Source organism: Rhagoletis pomonella, unplaced genomic scaffold (assembly GCF_013731165.1).
Source record: "Rhagoletis pomonella isolate Grant_MI unplaced genomic scaffold, Rhpom_1.0 Rhpom_scaffold_00093, whole genome shotgun sequence".
NCBI lineage: Eukaryota > Metazoa > Arthropoda > Insecta > Diptera > Tephritidae > Rhagoletis > Rhagoletis pomonella.
Window position 1 is genome coordinate 90,366 of NW_023458647.1, and position 24,184 is coordinate 114,549.

At 35.1% G+C, this 24,184-nt stretch overlaps 1 protein-coding gene across 1 annotated transcript in view; it reads right to left on the reverse strand.

The window, feature by feature from the left end:
* LOC118749951 (anoctamin-8-like) overlaps window positions 1-24,184 on the reverse strand; it is a gene marked incomplete at its 5' end in the record, with an annotated part of 73,417 nt that overhangs the window by 22,057 nt on the left and 27,176 nt on the right. The window contains 1 exon segment of the mRNA XM_036484708.1: window positions 9,704-9,859. Coding sequence (XP_036340601.1) covers window positions 9,704-9,859 — 156 coding nt within the window.

Genomic DNA, 24,184 nt, shown 5'->3' on the forward strand with positions numbered 1-24,184 from the left:
TGCACATGACAATTAAAGTAAAAAGGGCGATGTGCTTATGCTACACCATGATAACCTGTCCAACCGCATCCTTGGAGGTTTTTTTAGATCTTACCCCTCTTCATATTTACATACAGACTCAGGCGAAAAGAGCTTTACTACGGATGACTGGTACCAATATCGGGGCAGCAGGGTGTCTTGGTCGTGGGAAGTTAGATATTCTTACGAATAAGTTCCCTGAAATTGCAATACCGAGGGATACCATGCATCCGAGGTTCAGCTTTACAAAGAGGTTTAAGACTGAACTGAGTAATAAGATGAGCTGGGCAGGCATATCGGAGACATATCGGATAAACCAAAACATGATTACCTAGTACACTGATGGCTCATTGACCGACGAGGGTGACGGGGTTGGGGTAGTTGGACCGAGGATAAGATACTCGGAACCCATGGGGAAACATATGTCTATTTTCCAGGCTGAAACATACGCCATAGAAAGATGCGCGGACTTTAATATCAAGCCTGGGAAAAGGGGCACTCTCTAAACTAGTTTGGCTAGAGGAAGAAGCTCAGAGGAATCACTACTGGGATAATCTACCAGGTCTAGAGCAGTCCAAAGCACTTTTAGGAACAAATAACCTAAAACGCTTCAAGGAATGTATGAGCTTATCAAAGAATAACTTAAGAATTGTTACAGGAATCCTGACAGGACACTGCAGGCTGAACTATCACCTGACTAAACTGGGAATTTACTCGCATGAGCGATGCAGATTTTGCAGGATGGGAAACGAGACTGCACAGCACATCTTAGAAGAATGTCCTGCACTGATGTATAAACGCAAAAGGCACCTGGGTGAACATCTGATAACCAAAGGCGAAGTGAAATCCGTAGACTTAGGTTCTATACTAAAGTTTCTCTCGGATACTGGATTAATAGACACACTATAATCCATGAAGGGGGTACAATAGATCTTAAGGTCACAGTGCTCCATCCCCAACAATAATAATAATAATAATAATGGGTTGAGGGGCAAAACTTCACTTTTCGAGTCGAAGGACCTACCCGATTTCAAGTTTCCATATTCTTCCTTATAATGTTGTTTCTGATAAACTGTTATTAAGCGTTGCACATAGGGGTATTTGAACGATTTAGGCGGCCAAAGACCAACTTGACAAAATTTTGAAGAAAACTTACAAAATTAGTCACATTCGATAGAGAATATTCCAAATAACATTTCCCAGTCCCCCTCACTTTTTAACTTGCACAGCGAACGCTCACCGCTGACCGGAAGCAGAATATTCTAACGCTGCATATAAATAAATTTTTGCTCTCTAGAAAGATCGTGATGGTTTTAAGTTAATATTTTTATTTCTGCATTGTATTCTTGAAAAGTAGTGATGGATCCGCATACAGAAGGTAATAATGCATTTAAGTGTTAATTTTTTTTATCATTTTATCAAGCAAAAGTTCAATTGAAATGTAACGAAAGCGGGTTTCCACCGAGTACTTTTTTTAATTTTTGTTGAATCTCAAGGAATTTGTTGTATCCCCGGGAGAGATCGCGTTATTATTCCTTTTTCAATTGAAAGCATGGAAATTTTGCTAATGATGAAAAGATTGCCCGCAGAAAATGGCAGATAAGTGGTATTTATTTACTTAGTTTTAAAGAAAAATCTAAAAACCCACCTAGTATATAGTTACCTACTTTAGATATATTTCCACAATAAAACTAAACTTTTTAGATGAATTTGAAGCCGCTGAACCAGAATATGAATCCAATTATTTAAAAAAAAAATAATAGCTTTCGAGATGTGAGCAAAAGTCACGTTTTCTAGGACTTCTCGGTCCTGTTGCTGGTAATCTGCGGGAATGTAAGGCGAACCCAACTACGTTATGTATTTGGAAATAAACATTTGTTTTCCTTTACATTGGCGTTATATAAGTGATGATTAAAGAAATAGTTTTGGGTATACAAGCTTTTAAGTCTAGATAAATGTCAATTTAGATAAATCTACGATATTTCAGTAAATGTTGTATCCAAATTTTGGAACAAATTAGGATTATTCTGAAATTTTTGGAAAATGGGAGTCACCCCGCCCACTTATGATAAAATGCTGCATCTCAGTATCCGCTTCACCAATCCGTACCAAACTCGGTATGAGCCTTGCTTAGGCTATATCTAACATATCGGGCGATAACCACGCCCACTTTCCATATAACGGTAATTTACAGAAATACGAAAACTGCGCCAAATCATTAACTACTGAAGCTATTTCACTCAAAATCGATGCTTGGAATAACCTTTTATTTTTAAATTAGATTATTATAATTTTTTGGGTAACGGGCGTGGCGCCGCCCACTTATGACCACAAATATATATCTCTGTAACCGATTTATCAATTTGTACCAGAGTCGCTGCACTTAATAACCTTGGTATGGTATGGAGTAATAGAGGACGCTAATTTACTCCAAGTTAATAGTTAAGTTAAGTTGTTGACTAATTTACTCGCCGAAAGCCCTCTACTGGCCAGATCCACTGGGTTTGATGATGAATCCACGTGACGCCAATTTTCGTTGCTCACCTTTTCTATCAGCTTCGTTATCCTGTGGGCAACAAATGTTGACTACGAACACGGAGGTTGAATCCGTCCTAATATTCACTTCAACTGTTTCTGCTAGTAGTACTGCACCGTAGAGCTCCAATCTGGGTATATAAATTGTCTTTACGGGGGCACCTATTGTCTTTATCTTTAGGAAACCGTTGCTGCAAACGCTTTTTCCGATGCGTCGCTGAAACCGTGAATTTCTACGTCGTCTGTCGGAGAAAAGTGAACCCACCTGGGTATGCTAATATTATTAATTGCTGTGTAATCCCTCATAAAAGTTTGCCAGCGGTCCAAAATGGGTGGGGAAGCGGTCTCGTCCCAATCTGTTCCTTCAAGCCAAATTCTCTGCATAATAATTTTTGCGACGATTATAGCTGGCGCGAGCCAACCAAGCGGATCAAACAGTTTGGCAATAGCTGACAGTAGGTGATTTCCGAAATAGCTATCACTTCTACCATTTTTTCAAATTATTGTTGCTTTTCCACAATAAAGTTTTCACTAAAAACGGCCTCAAGCTCATAAAAATTGTTTAATATAATTGTTATAAGGCCATAAAAATAACAAAAACAAATAACTTAAGGACGAGCAAACCTAAAAGTTAAACATTCTAATAATAGAAATATTAACAAAAACCAACAACCACATAATCAAGTGAATTGCCGCGGAATAGCTGCGCTTGATTGTAGTTGGCTTAGCAAAGTGAAATAGTGGAAAATATGCAATAAGAATTAACAAGACAAACTTAGCACAGTGCGTAGGCAACTGGCTGAGTCAGTGGTGATCGTCGGTTCGAATCCTACTGAAAGAAGTCTGATGAGGAAATGTGGTGATTTCCGAAATAGCTATCCCTTCTACCATTTTTTCAAATTATTGTTGCTTTTCCACAATAAAGTTTTCACTAAAAACGGCCTCAAGCTCATTAAAATTGTTCAATATAATTGTTATAAGGCCATAAAAATAACAAAAACAAATAACTTAAGGACGAGCACACCTAAAAGTTAAACATTCTAATAATAGAAATATTAACAAAAGCCAACAACCACATAATCAAGTGAATTGCAGCGGAATAGCTGCGCCTGATTGTAGTTGGCTTAGCAAAGTGAAATAGTGGAAAATAAGCAACAAGAATTAACAAGACAAACTTAGCACAGTGCGTAGGCAACTGGCTGAGTCAGTGGTGATCGTCGGTTCGAATCCTACTGAAAGAAGTCTGATGAGGAAATGTGGTGATTTCCGAAATAGCTATCACTTCTACCATTTTTTCAAATTATTGTAGCTTTTCCACAATAAAGCTTTCACTAAAAACGGCCTCAAGCTCATAAAAATTGTTCAAAATACTCTAAATGTTTTATTTTTCTCAAATGAATTGCTAAAAATATTATCAAAATCTCAATTATGTATTCAAATCGATGTGTATACTGAAACATATAGTTTCTCGAATACGGAATGAAGCGAAAAAAATGATCATATCCTTGGTATTCGAAAAAATTTAAAAAAAAATTATAAGAAATGATAAAAACTTATCAACTTGGTACCAACTTTGGATACAATAAACAACTGTATTCGTCTGATAGTCTCGCAGTTTATTTTGGTTAAGATTTCTACACTGAGAAAAAAAGCGCGTTGTAAGAATAAAAATATTTTATTTGTTTACCGTTTAAAAATGTTCGTATTTAAATCAAGTGAAATGTCTTAACAAAATGGATTTTTCCATTATTCATATACTACGTATAATGGAAATATTCAATTCAAATACGCCCGTGTTAAAATAAAGCATTTTTCACCACACAATTAAGAAAGTTTATGTATACGAAGCATGCACAGCGGTGACAACATATACACATATACACATAAACGTGATGTTGATTCAAACTAGGCATGTTGTGAATGTGGAATTTCCCTGCAGTGAAAAGCCAAACCAGTTATAAAATGTACTAGTTCATTAACTAGTATGTGCCTACCAGTTCGACAATTTCGTAGAACTTAGGCGATTAGCGACATCTGCCTTTGAATTGCCAAAGCCAAAAATAAAACGCAATTAATTGCTTTTCTTACAAATGTCGGCTGTGGCGTCACGTGAAGACTACTGGTTCTGGTTCTGAAATCGCAGCTTCGAGGCCGCTTGGAGGTGGTTAAGATTTTTAAAGTTAAATAAATGTAAGTAAAAATAATTTATTCAATTTATAAATAAATAACAAATTTGAAAATCTAATTGCTTTGCAAAAAAACATTTAGGAAGAAATATAAAAACAAAGAAATTAAACAAAAATATTTTTTTATTAAATTAAAAAATTACAATAAACAGCATAAACAAAAAAATAAATTTATAAAAAATAAAAATAAAATAAAAAATAGAAAATAAAAAAATTTTACCTGCGCCAGGATTTGAACCTGGGACCTCAGGCTTACCACGCGAGTGCTCTTCTCTGTCGGCCATGGTGACTGCTGGCGCGTCGCGAGCAAAAAGGCACACTTATGCTTTTCACGGGGCATGAATTGGCAGACTATCTCATCAACTGGTATGATGCTACTAGTATTTATACTAGTAGATGCTGATGCATAGCCTGAAAATTGACATCTCGTAGGACATCGCAATGTTAAAAATACCAGTCGCTAACATTGAAAAAGGATAGAACGTGAACTAGTTCGGCTGAAACGCAAACCGTTAGAATTCTAGTTCACAACTAGTAGCTTTCCCTGCAGGGTTTGGACTGCTTACCACTACACCACAGCGGCTGTTCGTATATGGGTGAAACATGTGTGGGGTCACAGAGCGCTCAGTAAAGGCCCGTCCACATAGATCTTTGGCGTTGCGTTGGCGTTGGCGTCTCTTCAACAGCTGACTATGAATACATGAATTCAAATGCAGCCGTCCACATAGCCAAAATTAAACAACGCTCACGCCAACACAAAGCAAAAAGATGGCCAACTCTCAACTTTTCGCGTGCGTCGCTCATCAGCTGTTGCAAATAAATAAAATTATGTGAAATATTATTCCTTTTTATTCAAGTGCGGGCAAGAAATATCGTTTTTAACGCAATTATTGATATGAAATATTAATTTATCTGTCGTTAGTATGCTAATTTAGTGTCCCAAGCATTCGCTGCCAAGCGTTAATTGTAGCAAGCACACTTTAAACGTGCGTTCTGTCAAACCAACGCCAACGCCAAAGCCAAGGCGAAAGTTCTATGTGGACCGGCCTTAAGCTAAAACTATGTTCCCATTGGCGTAATTTAGAGGTCAATCTTAAATTAAATTAAGTACAAACTAAGTAATTTCGCCTTGTAAAGTCTCTCAGTAAATTAAGTTGAAAGTACGTAGTTTATCTTAAAGCAAGAACCAAATCACGAACAAATCAGTGTCGGCTCTAATTTTATCGATAATAATCGAAAAAAGTATTGTCCCATAACTGATAGGTCATTGTGTTTGGACGTTCTTGTTTTTAATAATCGCGCGTGGTAGTTCGTAAAATATTTCCAGAAGCTTTCTCTTTTGATCACTCATCTAAAATCTAAAAAATTACCACAAACAACTCAGAATATAAAAATATACGCAATTTACTCACATTCGCGATCTCTTTTGGTTAAATAAACAATAACACAGGGTTGCTACAAAGCTGTCAAGACAAATAAAGAATCGCGTGTATGAACGCACTTAATTTAGTGAGGTATTTTAAACGAAACTAAGTATTTTATGTTGGTAATGTGAACATAGTTTAAGGCACGTCGATCACTGCGCTAGGTAGAGAAAGAAAAGTGTGTGCTATGGCATGCCCAAACTTGTTTGTCTCAGTTTCAGTTTTGCCATCGCCGCGAGTTGTTTCGGTGTGCGCATAGTTATTTAAAAATATAAAGTTTGATGCCAACCAGGGTTTCTCAGTGGCTATATAATTCACGTGAATTATAATTTGAAAGTGTCTATTTAGCCAAGGAAAAAGCATAGCAGTATACTTAACCCTTAATTAGGCGCATAAGGAAAATCACACAATTAGTTTCATGGAGTCCCCAGGGACCCCAATAAAAGTGTTAAAAAAAGAGTTTTCAAAATAAAAAAAACGAAGTGTGTATTTACAAAAATATTAAAGTACTCGATTATCGTTAACTTAAAAAAAGAAAGACATAATTTTGACTTCAAACTTAAAAAAAAAAACATTAAAAACTTACCTCCGCCAAAACATGTTACAGGGGTAGTCGCATGGGGTCAGCACTCAAGCGAGTAGCGACACATGTGTACACGACGATGTTCTAACCATGATACAAAAAAGAAGGTAGTTCCATTGTCACTTTTTCGTCGCCATATTAACAACCTGACAATTAAGTAGATTGTGACATTTCGTGTTACCATACCCACTATCTAAAACCCCCCAAATTTTGTTATGAATTTTTTGGTTATTTACAAATATTTTGTTCTTAGAATCGAAATTTGAAGAAGCAAAAGGTATATTGTTGGGTACGGCTCGGTTACTTGTACAATAATTTTCGGTTAATGTGTCCAAATGCTTAACCCAAAGCAAAAAATTAGTTTAAAATATAGATTTCTAACATTCAGATACAAATTTATTACTAAATTCGGTTTGAAATATGGACCTTTATTTTAAAAAATACTGGATCAGCGTAGCCGTAGTTGGACTTACATTTTCTCTGTCAAAATGCTAATTTTACCCAATTATTTAGTGGGTCCGTCTCCGCTTGCCACCCCAAAACCATTGAACAAATAACCCCTTTTGTTTTTGAAAGCGAAGAGGTCTAGTGCGCAAGAAGTTGATAGTTGTGTTTCTAATTTTCATACTAACAATGAATCATTAATCTTGTTTCACAACCCCCTCCAATATTTAACAGTAAAATATATTTGTTTTTACCCACAGAGACAACGATATTGTCGAAGTATACTAGAATTAGATAATACTCACTTCTCTGAAAGTCATGAGGCCCATGGGTCGCAAAGTAAATTCCGTTTTCAAGTTACTTGAAAGACATGGACAAAGACAATATCGAAATTCTAATTTCATTATCTGAAATATATCAGAAATAAACGTATCCGATAGAGAAAACTGTAATAGTCCTGGCCATGGACATTGTGAAATAATAATTTTAAAATATGTTCACTAAAATTTTATTAATGCAAAAATAAAGATTTTGGCAAGTAGTTATCGAATTTAATGTAAAATGTAAACTTTTTTAGGAAAAGATATTAATTATTTTTAAAAGGTAAATGTTAACACAACTATTTTATTTATACTCCCAAATTTAGGATATAAAATCCCCTCTTTTCCAAAAAACTTAATTGAGTAACGCCGCATCGAATTTTTTACAATTGAGCAACTGTCAAAAATCTCCCTTTTAATCAAAAAGTTGTTTATTGAAACTACCTTCTTTTTTGTATCATGGTTCCAACCGTGACTAAATAAATAAAACGAAATGTATATTGTCATAAATATTAAAGCTCTTTATTATAGTTAACTTTAAGAAAGAAAAGCATAACCTTGACTTCAAACTTAGATACAAAAATAAAAACTTAACTCTATCAAAAAATGTTATATAAGTGGTCGCATGGGGGCAGGGCTTAAGAAAGTAGCGACAAATGTGTACACACCGATGTTCTGGCCATGACTTATTTACGTACTCCGTGGGGAGTTAGGAAGCTAGACAGAGCGCGAACACGCTCCAAGCACTCCAAGACATTTTTTTTCAACTTGAAATGGCCTTGTACCCATGCGCCTAATTAGGGGTGAAACCAGCACTTCCAGCAGATATTGACCTGGGTTTTCGCACGAGTGTTCCTGTTTCATCGTTTCTTTTTAGGAAATTCTTACCACCATATACATATCTATGTATTATTTACACTAGTAACTATTTATGTAAATATGTATGTATTTTTTATGCTTAGTATAAGTAAATACAAGAAGAGCGCAAACACAACAACCATCGATTAAATTTTTAGTTGTATCAAACTGAAACTTTTTTTCCAATAATAAACGGTTAGTTGATACAAGTCTACAGCAAGTTCACAAAATTAATTGAAAACTTGTATCAACCAAAGTATTAAGGGTATTCAGACTATCCTCGTTAATGTATTAATTCGTTATCTGGTAGCTGGTAACACTTTCAACTACGAACGCCCCTTATTCTTTTTCTGGTTAAAATTACTTTCGAATCAGCTGACGTAAAGTTTTTTTATTTATAAACATTTATTAATTCCACGACAGAAAGGTTTATTGAACTTTTGATAAAATATATACATTTTTCGCGCGAGAAAATTCCAGAAAATTAGTGACAGAAAGAAATCAGCTAACATTTTAACGCGTGTGTTACCACATTACCAGACTTGTCACCTCGTTAAGTTGTGATTGATTTATTCAGTAATTTACAAAAACAAAACAATGGCGGGAGTTACCGAATACCGAATTAAGACCTTAACGAGTATAGTCTGAATAGCCTAAATGTTTATATGTATTTGCTCAACAATGATTTTATTCAACTAACAATATTGTCCAATCAAGGTAGTCGTTTTCTAATTATTAACAAATATACATTTGCCCTAACTAGAAGTCTTAAGTAAATTGCAGACTTTCGTGAACTAGATATTTATTTCGCCATATCCAACTATGCCACTTGGTCACTATAACCAAATCTTGGTAATTATAACTAAACCTTTTTCTGGGTGTATGTAGTTCGGAACTTTTGCGGAATACGCAGTAAACTGCCCGTATCAGCATACAGATGTTTCTTAACCATTGTGAATTGCAGGTACCGATACTAATTTTCCGCATTACTAATTAGATACAATTAAATTTGATTTTAAAAATACAAAAAAAATCTGAACTAGATTTTTAAATTGAATCTTCTATAATCGAAAGGCGGATCCCGGCACATCCCTAGTAAAAATCAAATGTTGGTCACTATGTTAAAAATACATTTTTCGGACATCCACTCGTTATTATCCACCTTCGCAACAGTTTATGAAAATTTCGTTGTTTGCGATTTCTTCATTAACGTGATTTTTGCTTGCGGAAACAAGGTAAACTTCCAGCGAAACTCCTATTTCATTCAAAACCTTTTTTCACTGATAAAGTTTTTGCCTTGTGGCAGGAACGGCGAAAATTTTGCGAAGAACTTACCTGGAAACGTAGCATCAGGAACATAACAACAAAAACCAGAGTCAAACACATCCCAATGACAGGAAAACTGACAAGATAACGAAAAGTACGTCGCTTCCACGCCGGCGCCTCCTTTGGTTCCACACGCCCAGTTACATTATTTTCCATTAAAGTACCCTGAAACACGAAAAAAGTATTACATGAATTGAAAGCTATCTGAAATGGTAAATACGAAACAATTCTTCCAAGATCAAAAACGCATTAGAAGAAGCGTACAACCTTCCTCAGACAGAGCGTTTCCAACACAATTCTATGCTTACTTTAGCCAGTGAAAGAATACTTTTTAATACTGACCTCGCTATGACGAATATTGTTTTTTTTTACTTTTTAGGGCCGTTTTCTAATGTAAGCAGTAAAGTTGCCTTTACTAACAGGGCGGATAAATTGTTCCTCACTTTAAAGTGTTTTCGTTTTCTTATCTTACCGGTAAAAATTAATTTTTTATTCCGTAGAGTGAAACTTGACTACATTCGTCATAAAATTTCAAAGGTTGGCAATGCAACATAAGCAAATATAAAGCAAGAGCAACTGTTAGCAAAAACCAAAACCTTGGTTGAAATATCTAATATATCTGACTCATAAACCAAAACCAAACCAAAATTTAAAGTTGGGTACAAATTTTTAAAGGTTGCATCGGGTGAGCAACAATTTATCGATTCGAGAAATTAATGCGCTGATGAGAAAACGAAAACTCGTATATCGAGACGGTAAAGTGGCCGGTAATCTAAAGGTTAGATGAGAAAACGGCCCTTACAGTTTTAGATAAGTGGTGGGCACACTAAGCCTAGTGAGAAAATGGAAAAATTGATGATTACGATTGAACGAAAACATACGCGAATGGCTAATGTACATCCGAATATGTAAAACTGAATTACTCATATCTGCGAATTATTGCATTCGCAGGAGATCGAATGGGTTTTGTGTAGCTATAAAGCCACTTGCACAAAAATTGTATAACAAATTTAGGTATGTGCATTAGCGCGGGTCAATTTGTATGGGATATTTTTTCGACACGCGAATTACACAGAAGGATTCTACATGTAATTCTAAGAAAATTTTCCGGAGAAACCATGGGTTTAAAATCAATTTGGAGTTTGCCAAATTGCGAAAATAGGTGTCTTAGCATTTTGCTGTAGTGTCGTAAAGAAACACATGCTATAATGGGTTGTTTGGTATAAGAATCTATTTCTGCACTCTTCTTTTTCTTAAAACTTCCGCCAGAGGGCGCCACACTGAAAATTTTAAAATTTTCTTTGAAATTTTTTTCGCAATTTGGTTTCTTCGGCAAATTTGCTTAGAATTACAAGTAGGATCCTACACATGATGTGTGAATGATTTTGGCTCACGTTCACGCACGCTCACGTTGATGATTTTGTAAATCACGCACACTCACCATCTGTTATTTTTATACCCGAGCGCACTTGTGCACAAGGGTATTATAACTTTGTTCACATAACGGTTGTTTGTAACAGGCAAAACGAATCGAGATAGATATAGACAAATGTATACATAAATGATCAGAATGAAAAGAGAAATCGATTAAGCGGTGACTGTCTGTCCGTCCGTCCGTCTGTGCACACGATAACTCGAGTAAAAATTTAGATATCTTAACGAAACTTGGTACGTCAACTTCTTTTGGGCGTAGGACGGACGGTATTAAAAATGGGCGAAATCGGACAATAACCACGCCTACCTCCCATATAACGGTAATTTTCAGAAATACGAAAACTGCGATATTTTAGTAACTACTGAAGATAATTCACTCAAAATTGACATTTACAATAATCTTCAGACGAAAAATAAGAATATTATAAATTTTTGGAAAATGGGCGTAGCCACGCCCACTTACATGTGTATATCTTGGTAACAGCTGCACCAATTTCTTCCAAACTTGGCACAGTTGTTGGCCTTAGTACAGCATACTAAATGGCCGAAAATTTAAAAAATCGGACAATAACCACGCCTACCTCCCATATAACGGTAATTTTCAGAAATACAAAAACTGCGATATTTTAGTAACTACTGAAGATAATTCACTCAAAATTGATATTTACAATGAGTTTCAGACGGAAAACATGAATATTATAAATTTATGGAAATGGGCATTATACTAGATGGCCGAAAATTTTAAAAATCGGACAATAACCACGCCTACCTCCCATATAACGGTAATTTTCAGAAATACGAAAACTGCGATATTTTAGTAACCACTGAAGATAATTCACTCAAAATTGATATTTACAATGAGTTTTAGACGAAAAATAAGAATATAAAAAAATTTTGGCAAATGGGCGTAGCCATTACACCTGTCTATATCTTGGTAACCGCTACACCAATTTCTTCCAAACTTGGCACAGTTGTTGGTACAGCATACCAAATGGCCGAAAATTTTTAAAATCGGACAATAACCACGCCCACATCCCATATAACGGTAATTTCGAGAAATACAAAATCTTCGATAAATCAGTAAATATTAAAGCTAATTTATTCAAAATTGATGGTTGCAACAATTTTTTACCAAGAAATACGTTTATGATAAAATTTTGGAAAATGGGCGTGGCACCGCCCACTTGTGATCACATATATGTATCTCGTTAACCGTTCTAGCAATTTGTACCAAACTCGGTATGGTTATTGTGCTTGCCACATATAAGCAAACCGTTCAAAATTGTTGAAATAGGTCTAAAATTACGGCCGCTTTTCATATAAAGGTAAATTCAGAAATGCTTGAAATTTCAGTATTTCGAAATTTAAGGACGCTAATTTAATTAAAATGTATACACCCCGGCTTATCATGTAGCGGTAGCTTTCGGAAAGGTGGAAAACATATATTTAATACTTGCGCCGGGTATTTAATGTTCGGCTCCGCCCGAACTTAGACTTTCTTACTTGTTTTTTTTTGCCATATATACGTTTTATAGGTAGACTTGCAAAATATTCGCATTCGCAAAAGCTCCGCATCGATTATTGCGAATGCGAATGTTAAAATTTATGCGGAAGTTCCGCGGTTGCAAATGCGATTATTCGCAACAACCCTGGTATAGAGTATGAAAATATCGGTTTGTATGGGAGGTGCGACGCACCTTTTTCTAATAGCCCCAATTTTTCTTCATGACTATGTGATTGATTTCATATATCTCCATACCAAGTTCCAGTACTCTACCATGAACACTTTCAGAGATATGCAGTATGAAAAATGCGGTTTGTATGGGAGGTGCCACGCCCCCTTTTCAAATAACCGCAATTTTCTCCATGAGTATGCGATTGTTTTCATATATCTCCATTCCATGTTCGAGTACTCTACCATGAACACTTCCAGAGATATGCAGTATGAAAAACTCTGTTTGTATAGGACAGTGTTGCCACTTTGTGAGTAATTCCCCAAAACGTGAGGAATTTCGGGAGCGCTTGAGTATTTTTTGAGGTTTTTTGTTTTGAGGAATTATCTCTCGATATATTTGCATATAACAAATGCAACCATGTTTTACACAAGAGAGTTGTTAAATCGCTCTGCAAATTTTTGAACAAAAAACTTTCCGAAGTTTTATAAAGACCGGAATACACCACACAAGCGGCTTGTCAAACATTTTTCAATCCTACTTTTCCCATTTTGCCAAACACCATGCAAACATGACTCGTTCAAGCAAAGAATTTTAGTTTTCTTCCGGTTCACAATGTAAAAGGGTTTGGTTTTCTTCGATTTTTCTATCTTGCGTCCTCATTCGGTAAAAATTCCGTTGCGAATGAGGCGATTTTATCATACACAACGTAAGCGGTTTATCAAACGTCAACATGGCGGCCAGCAAGTCAAAAAAATTTGATTTTTGCTCACATTTTCCTCAAATGGTTTGTCAAACCTTCAAAAACCCCCATACACAACATAAATAGCTTTAGGCAAAGGGATATTTCGCTTGGTTTGTCAAGCCGCGCGTGTGGTGTTTTTCGCTCTTAAGCATATCTGCATTTGTTGCTAAATATTCAAAATGTTATCGATAATTTTTCTCATTCCATCTGTATATTTTCAACTTATTTTGAACTTGCAAAATCTCGATAACGAATTGTTCGATCATAAGGATATTAATATTGATTTTTCATTAGATCAAGAAAATTATAGGAAAAAAGTTTTTGAATTGAAAGATTCTTCAGGTTCATATAAGTTTCCCAATTAAAAAAATTATATCTGCATTACTAATATAGCCCTTTTCTAATGCTTCAGTAGAATGTATATTAAGTAGCTTAAAAATGTGTAGGACTGACTTGAGGACCACACTGAGCACTGATATAGTTGCAGAAATATTATATACAAACCAAGGCATAAAACATAACGGTGCTACTTTGTTTGAACCGCAAGAACAAACGTAGCAATTGTATTGGGGAATGTAATTAATTTTTATGCTAAGTACCTGTAAGTAGTAAATAAGAAAGTTTTCAGAAATTTGTTCGGATTTTGAGGATTTTTCATTTGCTTTTGAGGAATTTGGTAATTTTTTTGTGGTAACACTGGTATGGGAGGTGCCAAGCCCCCTTTTCCAATAACCACAATTTTTCTCAATGAGTATGCGACTGTTTTCATATATCTCCATACCATGTTCGAGTACTCTACCATGAACACTTCAAGAGATATGCAATATGAAAAATTCCGTTTGTATGGAAGTTGCCACGCCCCCTGCAGCTGGCAGTATGAAATCACAGCGTACGGCAGTGCGTGCGAGTGACGAAAGCAGCCACAGTAGCATGCTGAAATGGCTCGCTTTATACAGGGTGTCCCAGAAGTAACCTGCCAAACTTTAGGCGAAGGTAGGTGGGGGGTGAGCTCTCTGATAAACAAAAAATTTTCAGGTAAAAGTGTTACCGTTTTTAAAATATTTAAATTTTTTTAATTAAAAAAAATCGTGCCTTTTCATGTATTTTCTTTAACTGCATTTACAAACCAGGCTATACTTAGTAAATTTTTTATGTAAAATACTTCCAGATAGTTGCTTCTCCATACTCAAATGCAATGTAGTTAAAATATATTAAGGAACCATCATAAAATTAGGACTATTTTGGGATTTTTAACTTTTTGATATTTTCTTCCCCAAATTTGACTATCTCTGGTGAAAAAAATGTATTTTACATTACATAAAAAAATTGCTCATTTAATAAAGATTTCAGAAAGGTGCCACTCTTACTGTTTCGAATAGAAAAAACAAGTTATAGCCGCTTTTTGGGCAAAGGACTGAGACACGCTAGAATGTATTTAATAGATTTAAATTTAAGTTGCTCTTGTTACCGACCAATGACATGCTAAATAGTACAAAGGTACATTATTACCTGCCCTGACATTATTTTATGTTACTTACCGGAATTCGGACTAGAGTCTATAACAGGGGCTATATCTATCAATATTTTTTGTGAAGGATGGGTTCACGTGAAATTAAATATACATGAGTTGTTTGAAGAAAAATTTATTCACTTATTGATAAAATATGCTCAAATTGGCGACCTTCTACTCTAATACAAGCTCGGCACCATTTAAGAAGTGTGATCTTAAACTCAATTGGACTATCTCAGCAGCAGCCCCATTTATTTGTTCCCGAAAATGCTCTTCGTTTTGAATTGTTTTTGAACAAATTTTGTCCTTAACACAGTCCCAGTAGAAAAAATCTAATGGATTCAGGTCTGGCGATCGAGCGGGCCACGTGATTGGCCCGTCTCGTCCAATCTATCGGCGAGGATAAGTTTCGTCTAAATGAGCTCTGACTTCACGCCCGTAGTGAGCAGGGCACCCGTCATTTTGCAGCCATAGTCTTTGCCGCAGCTTTAAGGTTACATCTTCTAAAAGAGTTGGAAGCCGTTCCTGAAGGAATTAACTGTGAGAGTTGAGCGTTGGCGGCAGTTCCACAGGTCCCAATATCTGACAATTAAAAATACCGCACCATAAATTTATTTTGTACCGGTACTGCGAACGTTCTTCTCTCATTTCGTGAGGATTGTCTATCTGCCAACTGTGAAGGTTATGCAAATTAAAATAACCACCACGTTTGCATGATGATTCATCGCTCCAATTATTTTATTAAAAAAGTTGGGTCTGATTCATGCATTCGCAACATTTCACGGCAAAATCTAACCCTCGACAGGTGACCTCTTTCTTGTAGAGCCTGAACACGTTGAATGTGGTAGGGATGAAATCGATGGTCTTTTAAAGCTTTGTAAACTGTAGTTTTGCCGCTGTGGTTGTAGTGGTAAGCAGTGCGCGCTTTCACACATCAGCACCTGGGTTCAAGCCCTGGTCAAAGCAACATCCCAAAAAATATAGAAAAAGGTTTTTTCTTAACAGCGGTCGTCCCTCGGCAGGCAATGGCAAACCTCCGAGTGTATTTCTGCCATGAAAAACAGCTTCTCATAAAAATACAATCGCCGTTCGGAGTCGGCGTAAAACTGTAGGTCCCTCCGCTTTGTGTGACAACATCAAGGCGCACGCCACAAGTCGGAGGAGAAGCTCGGCCAAACACTAACATATGTGTAAGCGCCAATCTATTATTATTATTAAACTGTAGTTTTTGGTATTCCCGTCCGTCTTTCCATCATTCGCACTGATGTTGATGTTGATAGACAGTGGCGTAGCCAGGGGGGGGAGAGGATTTGGGGGGATATTACCCCCCAACCCCCCGCCCCCCTTCGTCATTGAACTACAATTATTTACTTTTGAATTAATAACACAATACTATTTTATCCATCTGATTTAAAATTTTTTTATTTCAGACGGATGACATATTATCTTTTAATGAATATATGAGTAGTCCACTTGCAAACAGCAAGCCAAAAGTAAGCCATTAATTAAAAAAAACGTCTACGACAACAGGTAACACCCGAACTGTATCTTTTTTTATTACCTGAAAATTTGGATAAATAAGAGCCTAATACCATTAAAAAAAATAAAATTGCAGTATGGTTGATTTGCAAATTTTATATTTAAAAATATAAAATATTGCAAGTTTTGAAACAGTAACTTTTACATAGCTAGCTTTTTTTAGCTTTTCGCGTTCTCTGCTCTAGGAAGATTGGTTTGCTTCTTTTTTGCGACCTCTTCCACTACGCGGTTAAAAATTTCGGTTTAAATTTTAAACTTTTTGGACTACATATATGACCAAACTAAATTCAGTTTAAAATACAAACCTTCCAAGTTTAAAAAAAGAGAGCACATATGTTGGGTTTATAATTCAAACATTTCGATTTAAATTTTAAATCCAAACATTGTCACAATCAAGAATAAAAACTAAAAAATCTTAAATTTCATGCTGCGTCTGATGGGGATTGAACCCGGACAGCCTTGGTAGCAACCAATTCTATCAGCATCTTTGCACACTCAGCTACAGCCACGCATGTAAATGTGCTTTCATATGTTGAGTTTGAATCAACACCACATTTCGCTATGTGCAAACATTTTCTATTTCGGTTTGGATTTTAAACCAAATTTTCTATATATGAAACCTAGAAACTAGAATTAAAACAATTTGGTTTGATTTTTAAACCACGAACTTTTTGAACTAAAATTTAAACCACAATATATTAAAAATTGCTTAAAACTATTGACTGGTTTAAAAGTAGACTATAAAAGATTAAAAAACGCAGTAGTCCCAGCGCGATTTAAAAATTAAACCCAAATTTTTGACCATGTTACCACCGAAACTACCATGTTTTCTTGCAGTTTTCTAAGTTCATACGAAGAGGAGACTTTTGAAAGTGTATAAATAAGTATTATAGCGACTTTCCCAAGAGTAGTTAACATTTCATGCTATTTTTTTCAGAATATAGAAAAATGTTTCACTCTGCTATTAGTGTACATGAAACCCACCAAAAATTAAAATGGAAAAAAATTTAAATAGCGCACTTTGCAAGTGGACTACTCAATTGTTGAATATGCTATCTTATTTGCCCCTTCTTTTTATACAATTAAGGAGCGGCTGAATGGTTTAACGATGTTAGCGGTACATAATGATGTACCGATTACAACACAAGAAGAAATTGAAAAAATATGTGTTAAGCAACGAAGATTAAAAATCGCTTTATAAGTAATAAGATTTTGTAGACTTGTACATAAATAAATGTAAATAGATACGCGTAAATATATAAATATGCAGATATATTCAATGTGTAAAAACTGAAGTGTATACTAACGAAACTTCTACAAAACAAAACTGGAGTAAATAAAGCATGAATTCCCCATGGAATAACCGCGTAGACAAAAAATATATAACAGTAAAAATGGCACATGCATACATATATGACAGAATGCCCACAGGCAACGCCTCTATCTATTGTGTATCACAACTTTAAGTTATCGATGGACATTTTTTTTAATCCCCCCCTTCGCCAAATCCTGGCTACGCCACTGTCAATGGACATAGTTCCACTTCCTCTAACACAACTTCAACATCTACCGTTGCAGGACGTCCTGTTTCGCCGCCACGCCTTCCAGGTATACGACCTTAAAAAAGTGAAAAATGATAGTTAACAAGCAAGCAAACAAGAAAGGTGTAAAAATCACTTACCTTCAGATATTTCTATATGGGTCCGGGCGAATACTTCACGACCCGGATGCCGACGATTGGGGTATTGCTCTGCATAGAGTCTTTGAGCAGCTCTGGCATTACAGCAAGCTTCACCGCAAATTAGGTGAATATCCGCATATTCATACTGCGTGTTCGAAGGGTCCAATTTCACAAAATCCACTTTCACTAATTCCGGTAAGTAACATAAAATAATGTCAGGGCAGGTAATAATGTACCTTTGTACTATTTAGCATGTCATTGGTCGGTAACAAGAGCAACTTAAATTTAAATCTATTAAATACATTCTAGCGTGTCTCAGTCATTTGCCCAAAAAGCGGCACCTTTCTGAAATCTTTATTAAATGAGCAATTTTTTTATGTAATGTAAAGTTATAGCTCAGTACATTTTTTTCACCAGAGATAGACAAATTTGGGGAAGAAAATATCAAAAAGTTAAAAATCCCAAAATAGTCCTAATTTCATGATGGTTCCTTAATATATTTTAACTACATTGCATTTGAGTATGGAGAAGCAACTATCTGGAAGTATTTTAGATAAAAAATTTACTAAGTATAGCCTGCTTTGTAGATGCAGTTAAAGAAAATACATGAAAGCACGACTTTTTTTAATTCAAAAAAATTTAAATATTTTAAAAACGGTAACACTTTTACCTGAAATTTTTTGTTTATCAGAGAGCCCACCCCATCACCTACCTTAGTTTGGCAGGTTACTCTGGGACACCCTGTATATACACGCGATTTGGAAGTTTTTATCCAGACGTCCAATCGACATGTTTGAGATATCGTTGGAAAGGTCTTGCAGAGTATGTCCAGAAAATGTTTTCAAGCTTCATAAATGATTAACCGCACTGAGTAAAAAAATACTAAAATCAAATAGAAACGTAATTGATCTTACTATAAACCTCAACGAAGTTACTGAATATTGGTAAATATTCAGTTCAATTACGTATTCAATTTGTATCTTTGCCTGCAGTGGAATTCGAACCCGACCATCTCCGGATATCAACAACTTGTGGCAAGCATCTTTGCGCACTCAGCAACACCCAGGCATATAAATTCGCTTTCAAATGATGAATATCCATCAACACCACAGCACGCGATTTGTACGGATAAATATGTATGTATGTGTGTATGTGTAGTCACGGCTCTTAAGGCCCGTTTACATACAACTTTGGCGTTGCGTTGGCGTTGGCGTCGCTTCGACAGCTGACTATGAATACATGTATTTATATGAAAGTCTCCATATAACCAAAGTTGGGCAACGCCAACGCCAACACAACGCAGAAAGATGGCCAACTCTCAACTTTTCGCGCGCGTCGTTCGTCAGCTGTTCTAAATAATCAAAATTATGTGATTTAATTTTAATTTTTAATCAAATGCGGGCAAGAAATATAGTTTTTAATGCAATTATTGATGTAAAAATTTTGATTTATCAGCCGCTAGTATGTTAATTTAGTGACCAAAGTATTCTGTGCTAAGCGTTCATTGTAGCAAGCACGGGCGTTACGCGCGCCGCTGTCAAAGCGACGCCAGCGCCAACGCAACGCCAAAGTTGTATGTGGACGGGCCTTTAGAGCGGCGCTCTGCATGGTTGGGGTGCGTATGTACACTTACATCAAGAACGATAGAATATTTCTCAATTTCTATTTCTCTCAATCGTTACATATACATACTCAGATGTGAACAGTCAAATACGTGCATAATAAATTTTGTATGAAAATATTATTTTTAAATACGAACATTTTTAAACGATAATCAAATATAACGTATTCATTTTTACTATGCATTATTTCCCTCAGTGCGGATTCATAAAAATTAGGCTAAAGTGTAGCGAAACAAAAAACGCTTTTTTGCTTTTGCCGGTTTAAGGGAGTATGTGGGTACACCCAACATATTTAGTGTTATTCTATAGGTCAATACCTTTCAAACGATACCTAACATGTTGAGTTACAGCTACTAGGTGGAAAGATATAGAGCTAAATGTGTTTTGGTTCGTGTCTCCACTACGAGATGCTTTGGTATGTATGTATGTGGCGTCTGTACGTACCTTTATTTAATTTTTTTCAAGCTTTCAGGAATTCAAGTACAAAAAAAACTAAGAAAGTTTTGTTCCAGGATGTTTCGATTCGTATGCCGTTGTGGGTGTGGCTGGTTGCTGAAATTCGAAAACCTACTACTGAGGTCGCACTACTCATTCCATACCATTGAAGTAGATATCAGTTGAAGAGTCTTAAAATAAGCTATTTAACGCTGTATTTTGCGTTTATAAAATATAAAGCACAAGGTTGACCGAGCTTTGCCCGGAGTGCATATAATTTTTAAGGTTTTCAAGATTTGGATAACTTTAAAAAAATATTTTGGAAATAAACAAAAAGAAAAGAAATTTCATATCTATTAAGTAAATTCCTTGCTCTAAAATTTAGGTCGCAACACTATTCCGAAATACGCTGGAATGAATGGTACATATCTTGAGCGAATATGTACTGTGTATACATAAAAGAATATGTTGACTGAAATTAATAAAATACAAATTTATATTACATAGAAGCGTGGCAACCCTGACTAAAGTTCCCAATAATACCTTTCATTTGATATCCATATTGCAATATTTTAGATAAATTGTGTAGAATCGAAAATAAGTGGCAACCTTACACTATTATCCTAAGAGATAAAGTTTTGTATATAGGAAAAGCATTGCTTAAGAACCTTCTCTTTGTACCCATGAATAGTAATATTTTACCTTTTTTATCTAAACAAAAAATTTAATAAATAAGCGATTTAAAATAGGTGGCAACCTTAAAAAAATATTTTTTTATTAGGGACCTTTAAAATACCTTCCATTAGATACCCATATTATGATGTTTTAATTAATTTGTAACTAATTTCGAATAGGTGGCAACCTTATACGAGTCTTCTCGGAGATAGTGCCTATTCAGATAACCCTAAAATCCAAAACATTATCTGTCTACAAAATTTCATCAAAATCGTTAGAGCCGTTTCGGAGAACCCTATGGATATATATATATATATATAAGAATTGCTCGTTTAATGTAATAAGATATGTCATAAAATTATCGCCTGAAAACTAAAAATCGGGCTGCTGAAAATAGAGACTTCGGGCATTTTCTCAAAAACTGGTCAGTCGATTTTATTCTAGATTTCCACAAATGTAGCCCAAATTCTTGGCTTTCATTTGGTATATAGCTTATATCTGGGAAAGCTCTTGTTGTGCTATTGCTATTCAAATTGAAAAAAATTCGCTCCAAAAGGGGTCAAATGGTTAAAAAATAACATATTCGTCTAATTTGGTTACTTTGAGATATAAAAATAGCATACCCAGTTCCCCGAAAAAAGTGTCCATTCCTCGATTGCCACTTAAACCGAAACTCCCAGCAAATCGGGAAATCCCCGCGAGTTGACAAGTTGAAGGATGCAGCTGTGCTAATCACGTCGTACGTCTTGGAAACCACAAATTGTGTGTATTTTAGAGTTTGTTTCAGACACATGCCGAAAATGTAACATTTTTCCCCATTTTAATTGTAGGTATGTACACAGTATTTAACTATGCTACATGGCTTTATCACCCGCACTTAACCAACCCGGGAAGACGCGTACAATATTACCTACAGTTGTACTTAAATATGTATGTATGAATGCATTTAGTTCACCCAATGTGCCGCTACTACTTACATACATATGTATAAATTAACACTGAGCAAAACTACTTGATAAAAAGCATTAGTTTAATAGCACGAGTGCAACTTATATCACGTGATAGAAGTAAAACTTCTTAAAAAACACATGTGTGCGCCCCACAGCCGGTAGAAATCTTAATAAAATTAAACTACGAGAAAATCAGACGAATACAGTTGTTTATTGTATTCCAAGTTAGTACCAAGTTGATAAGTTTTTATCATTTTTCATAATTTTTTTTTCTTTCGAGTACAAAGGATATGATCATTCTTTTTCGCTTTATTCCGTATTCGAAAAATTATGTTTCAATGGACACATCGATTTGAATACATCATTTAGATTAAGATAACATTTTTAGCAATTTATTTGAGAAAAATAAAATATTTAGATTAATGTCTGTATTTTCGTCAATTTTAAATTTGCTACCCCAAAATAATTGATATCAAATAAAACAGCTCTTTGAGGTAAAATTTTCGAGTGACGAAAGCTGAACTAGAAACACAAAATTTATGATATCAATTTCGTGACGAAAACGCAGTTTCTAACCGCCTTGGAAACGTACAGATAATGTTTTTTATTTATTCGCAACGTTGCGAAATTCCGTCTACTGCTAGAAACACAAAATAAAAAACAGAACTTTTGCAACGATTCGTATGAATAAAAAAATATGTCCCGTACGTTTCCAAGGCAGTTATAAAATGATATCATAAATTTTGGTTTCTAGTTCAGCTTTCGTCACTCGAAAATTTTACCTCAAAGAGGTGTTTTATTTGATATCAATTATTTTGGGGTCTCAAATAAATTGCTAAAAATGTTATCTTAATTTAATGATGTATTGAAATCGATGTGTCCATTGAAATTGAAATAAGACATTACGCTTATTAGGATTGAATATAGTAATTTTCTTAACAGGTGGCAACCCTATTAAAAAAATAAGACATTCGTGATTTTCTAGAGACTAATCGCTTTCATTTGACACCTCATTTTTTGTAATCCAACCAACGGTGCGGATCTTATAGTTTTTAGACAGGTGGCAACCTCATTAATATTCTAAGGAAGAAAAGATCCCTCTCCTGGCGATACATGGTATATTACAGAAAATCTCGTCAAAATCCGTTCAGTAGTTTTCGAGATTACCGCGTACAAAAAATCTCGACTTTCCTTAATACTATGTATAGATTTAACATTTTTTTTTTATAAATGTGTAGCTCAATATACATATAATACCCTGCGGCAGGCAATTTTGCACACACAAAAAAAATCATTATATTCGCCAAACCAAGGGCCAAATATAGTAGATTGCGTTCTTAATTTTTCTCTCTGGTGTCAGGATATTTTAAAATAACTTTGAAATTTGAAAGATATAAGCAATTCAAAAAATTATTTAAAAATTTCAGTGCAATATACTTAAAAAACCAGTATGGATTAAATGAAGGAGAAGATTCTGTAGAGTTAAAACACATTACATTTTTTGGTGCGTAAGGAACGGGTAGGTATTGAAAATACCCTTTTAAAATTTTATCCTTGAATATCCTTAAAACTTTTCAATTCTAATTTTTGAAAAAATTATATGTTAAGGACTAACAATAAAATAGATTAAAGGGGCATTTTCAATTCCTATTCGTCCTTGTGAACCCAAAAAAAAACTATTTCATTTGGTACCCATACTTTTGTTTTACATTGCACTGAAAATGTCTAAAGAATTAAAACGCCAAGAAGAGTTTGGTCTTTACTTCCTAAAGATTCAAAAAAACATTAATTCCGAAAGGCACTCCGAAGCTCTTGCGAGCTTGTTCGATGAAGTTAAGGACAAGTTCAGTGAATTTCGTGCAAATCATTTTGTTTTATTACCTAAGCAATCGCTTAGAGATTGTAAAAGTTACTTCGAAAATAAATACTTTGAATATATCAAATACATATATGATAATCTTTTAGATGTTATCAAAGAAAAGTTATCTGAAGGTGCAGTTGGAGGAGACAAAGGTGCCGAAGAAACAAAAATAGCAGAAGTTTCGAATCAATTTGAAACTATGGAAATTGGTTCAGGTGGAGATAGTGCTAAAGTTTCTTCGAGAAAAAGTGTTGAGACTAAAGTAGAAAATGCGGCGCATTCAATTTATAAAGAATTTGAATATATTTTGAAAAATTAAAAGGTGCCACGGTAAAATTCAATCTGGTCTCAATACGGTACTTCCA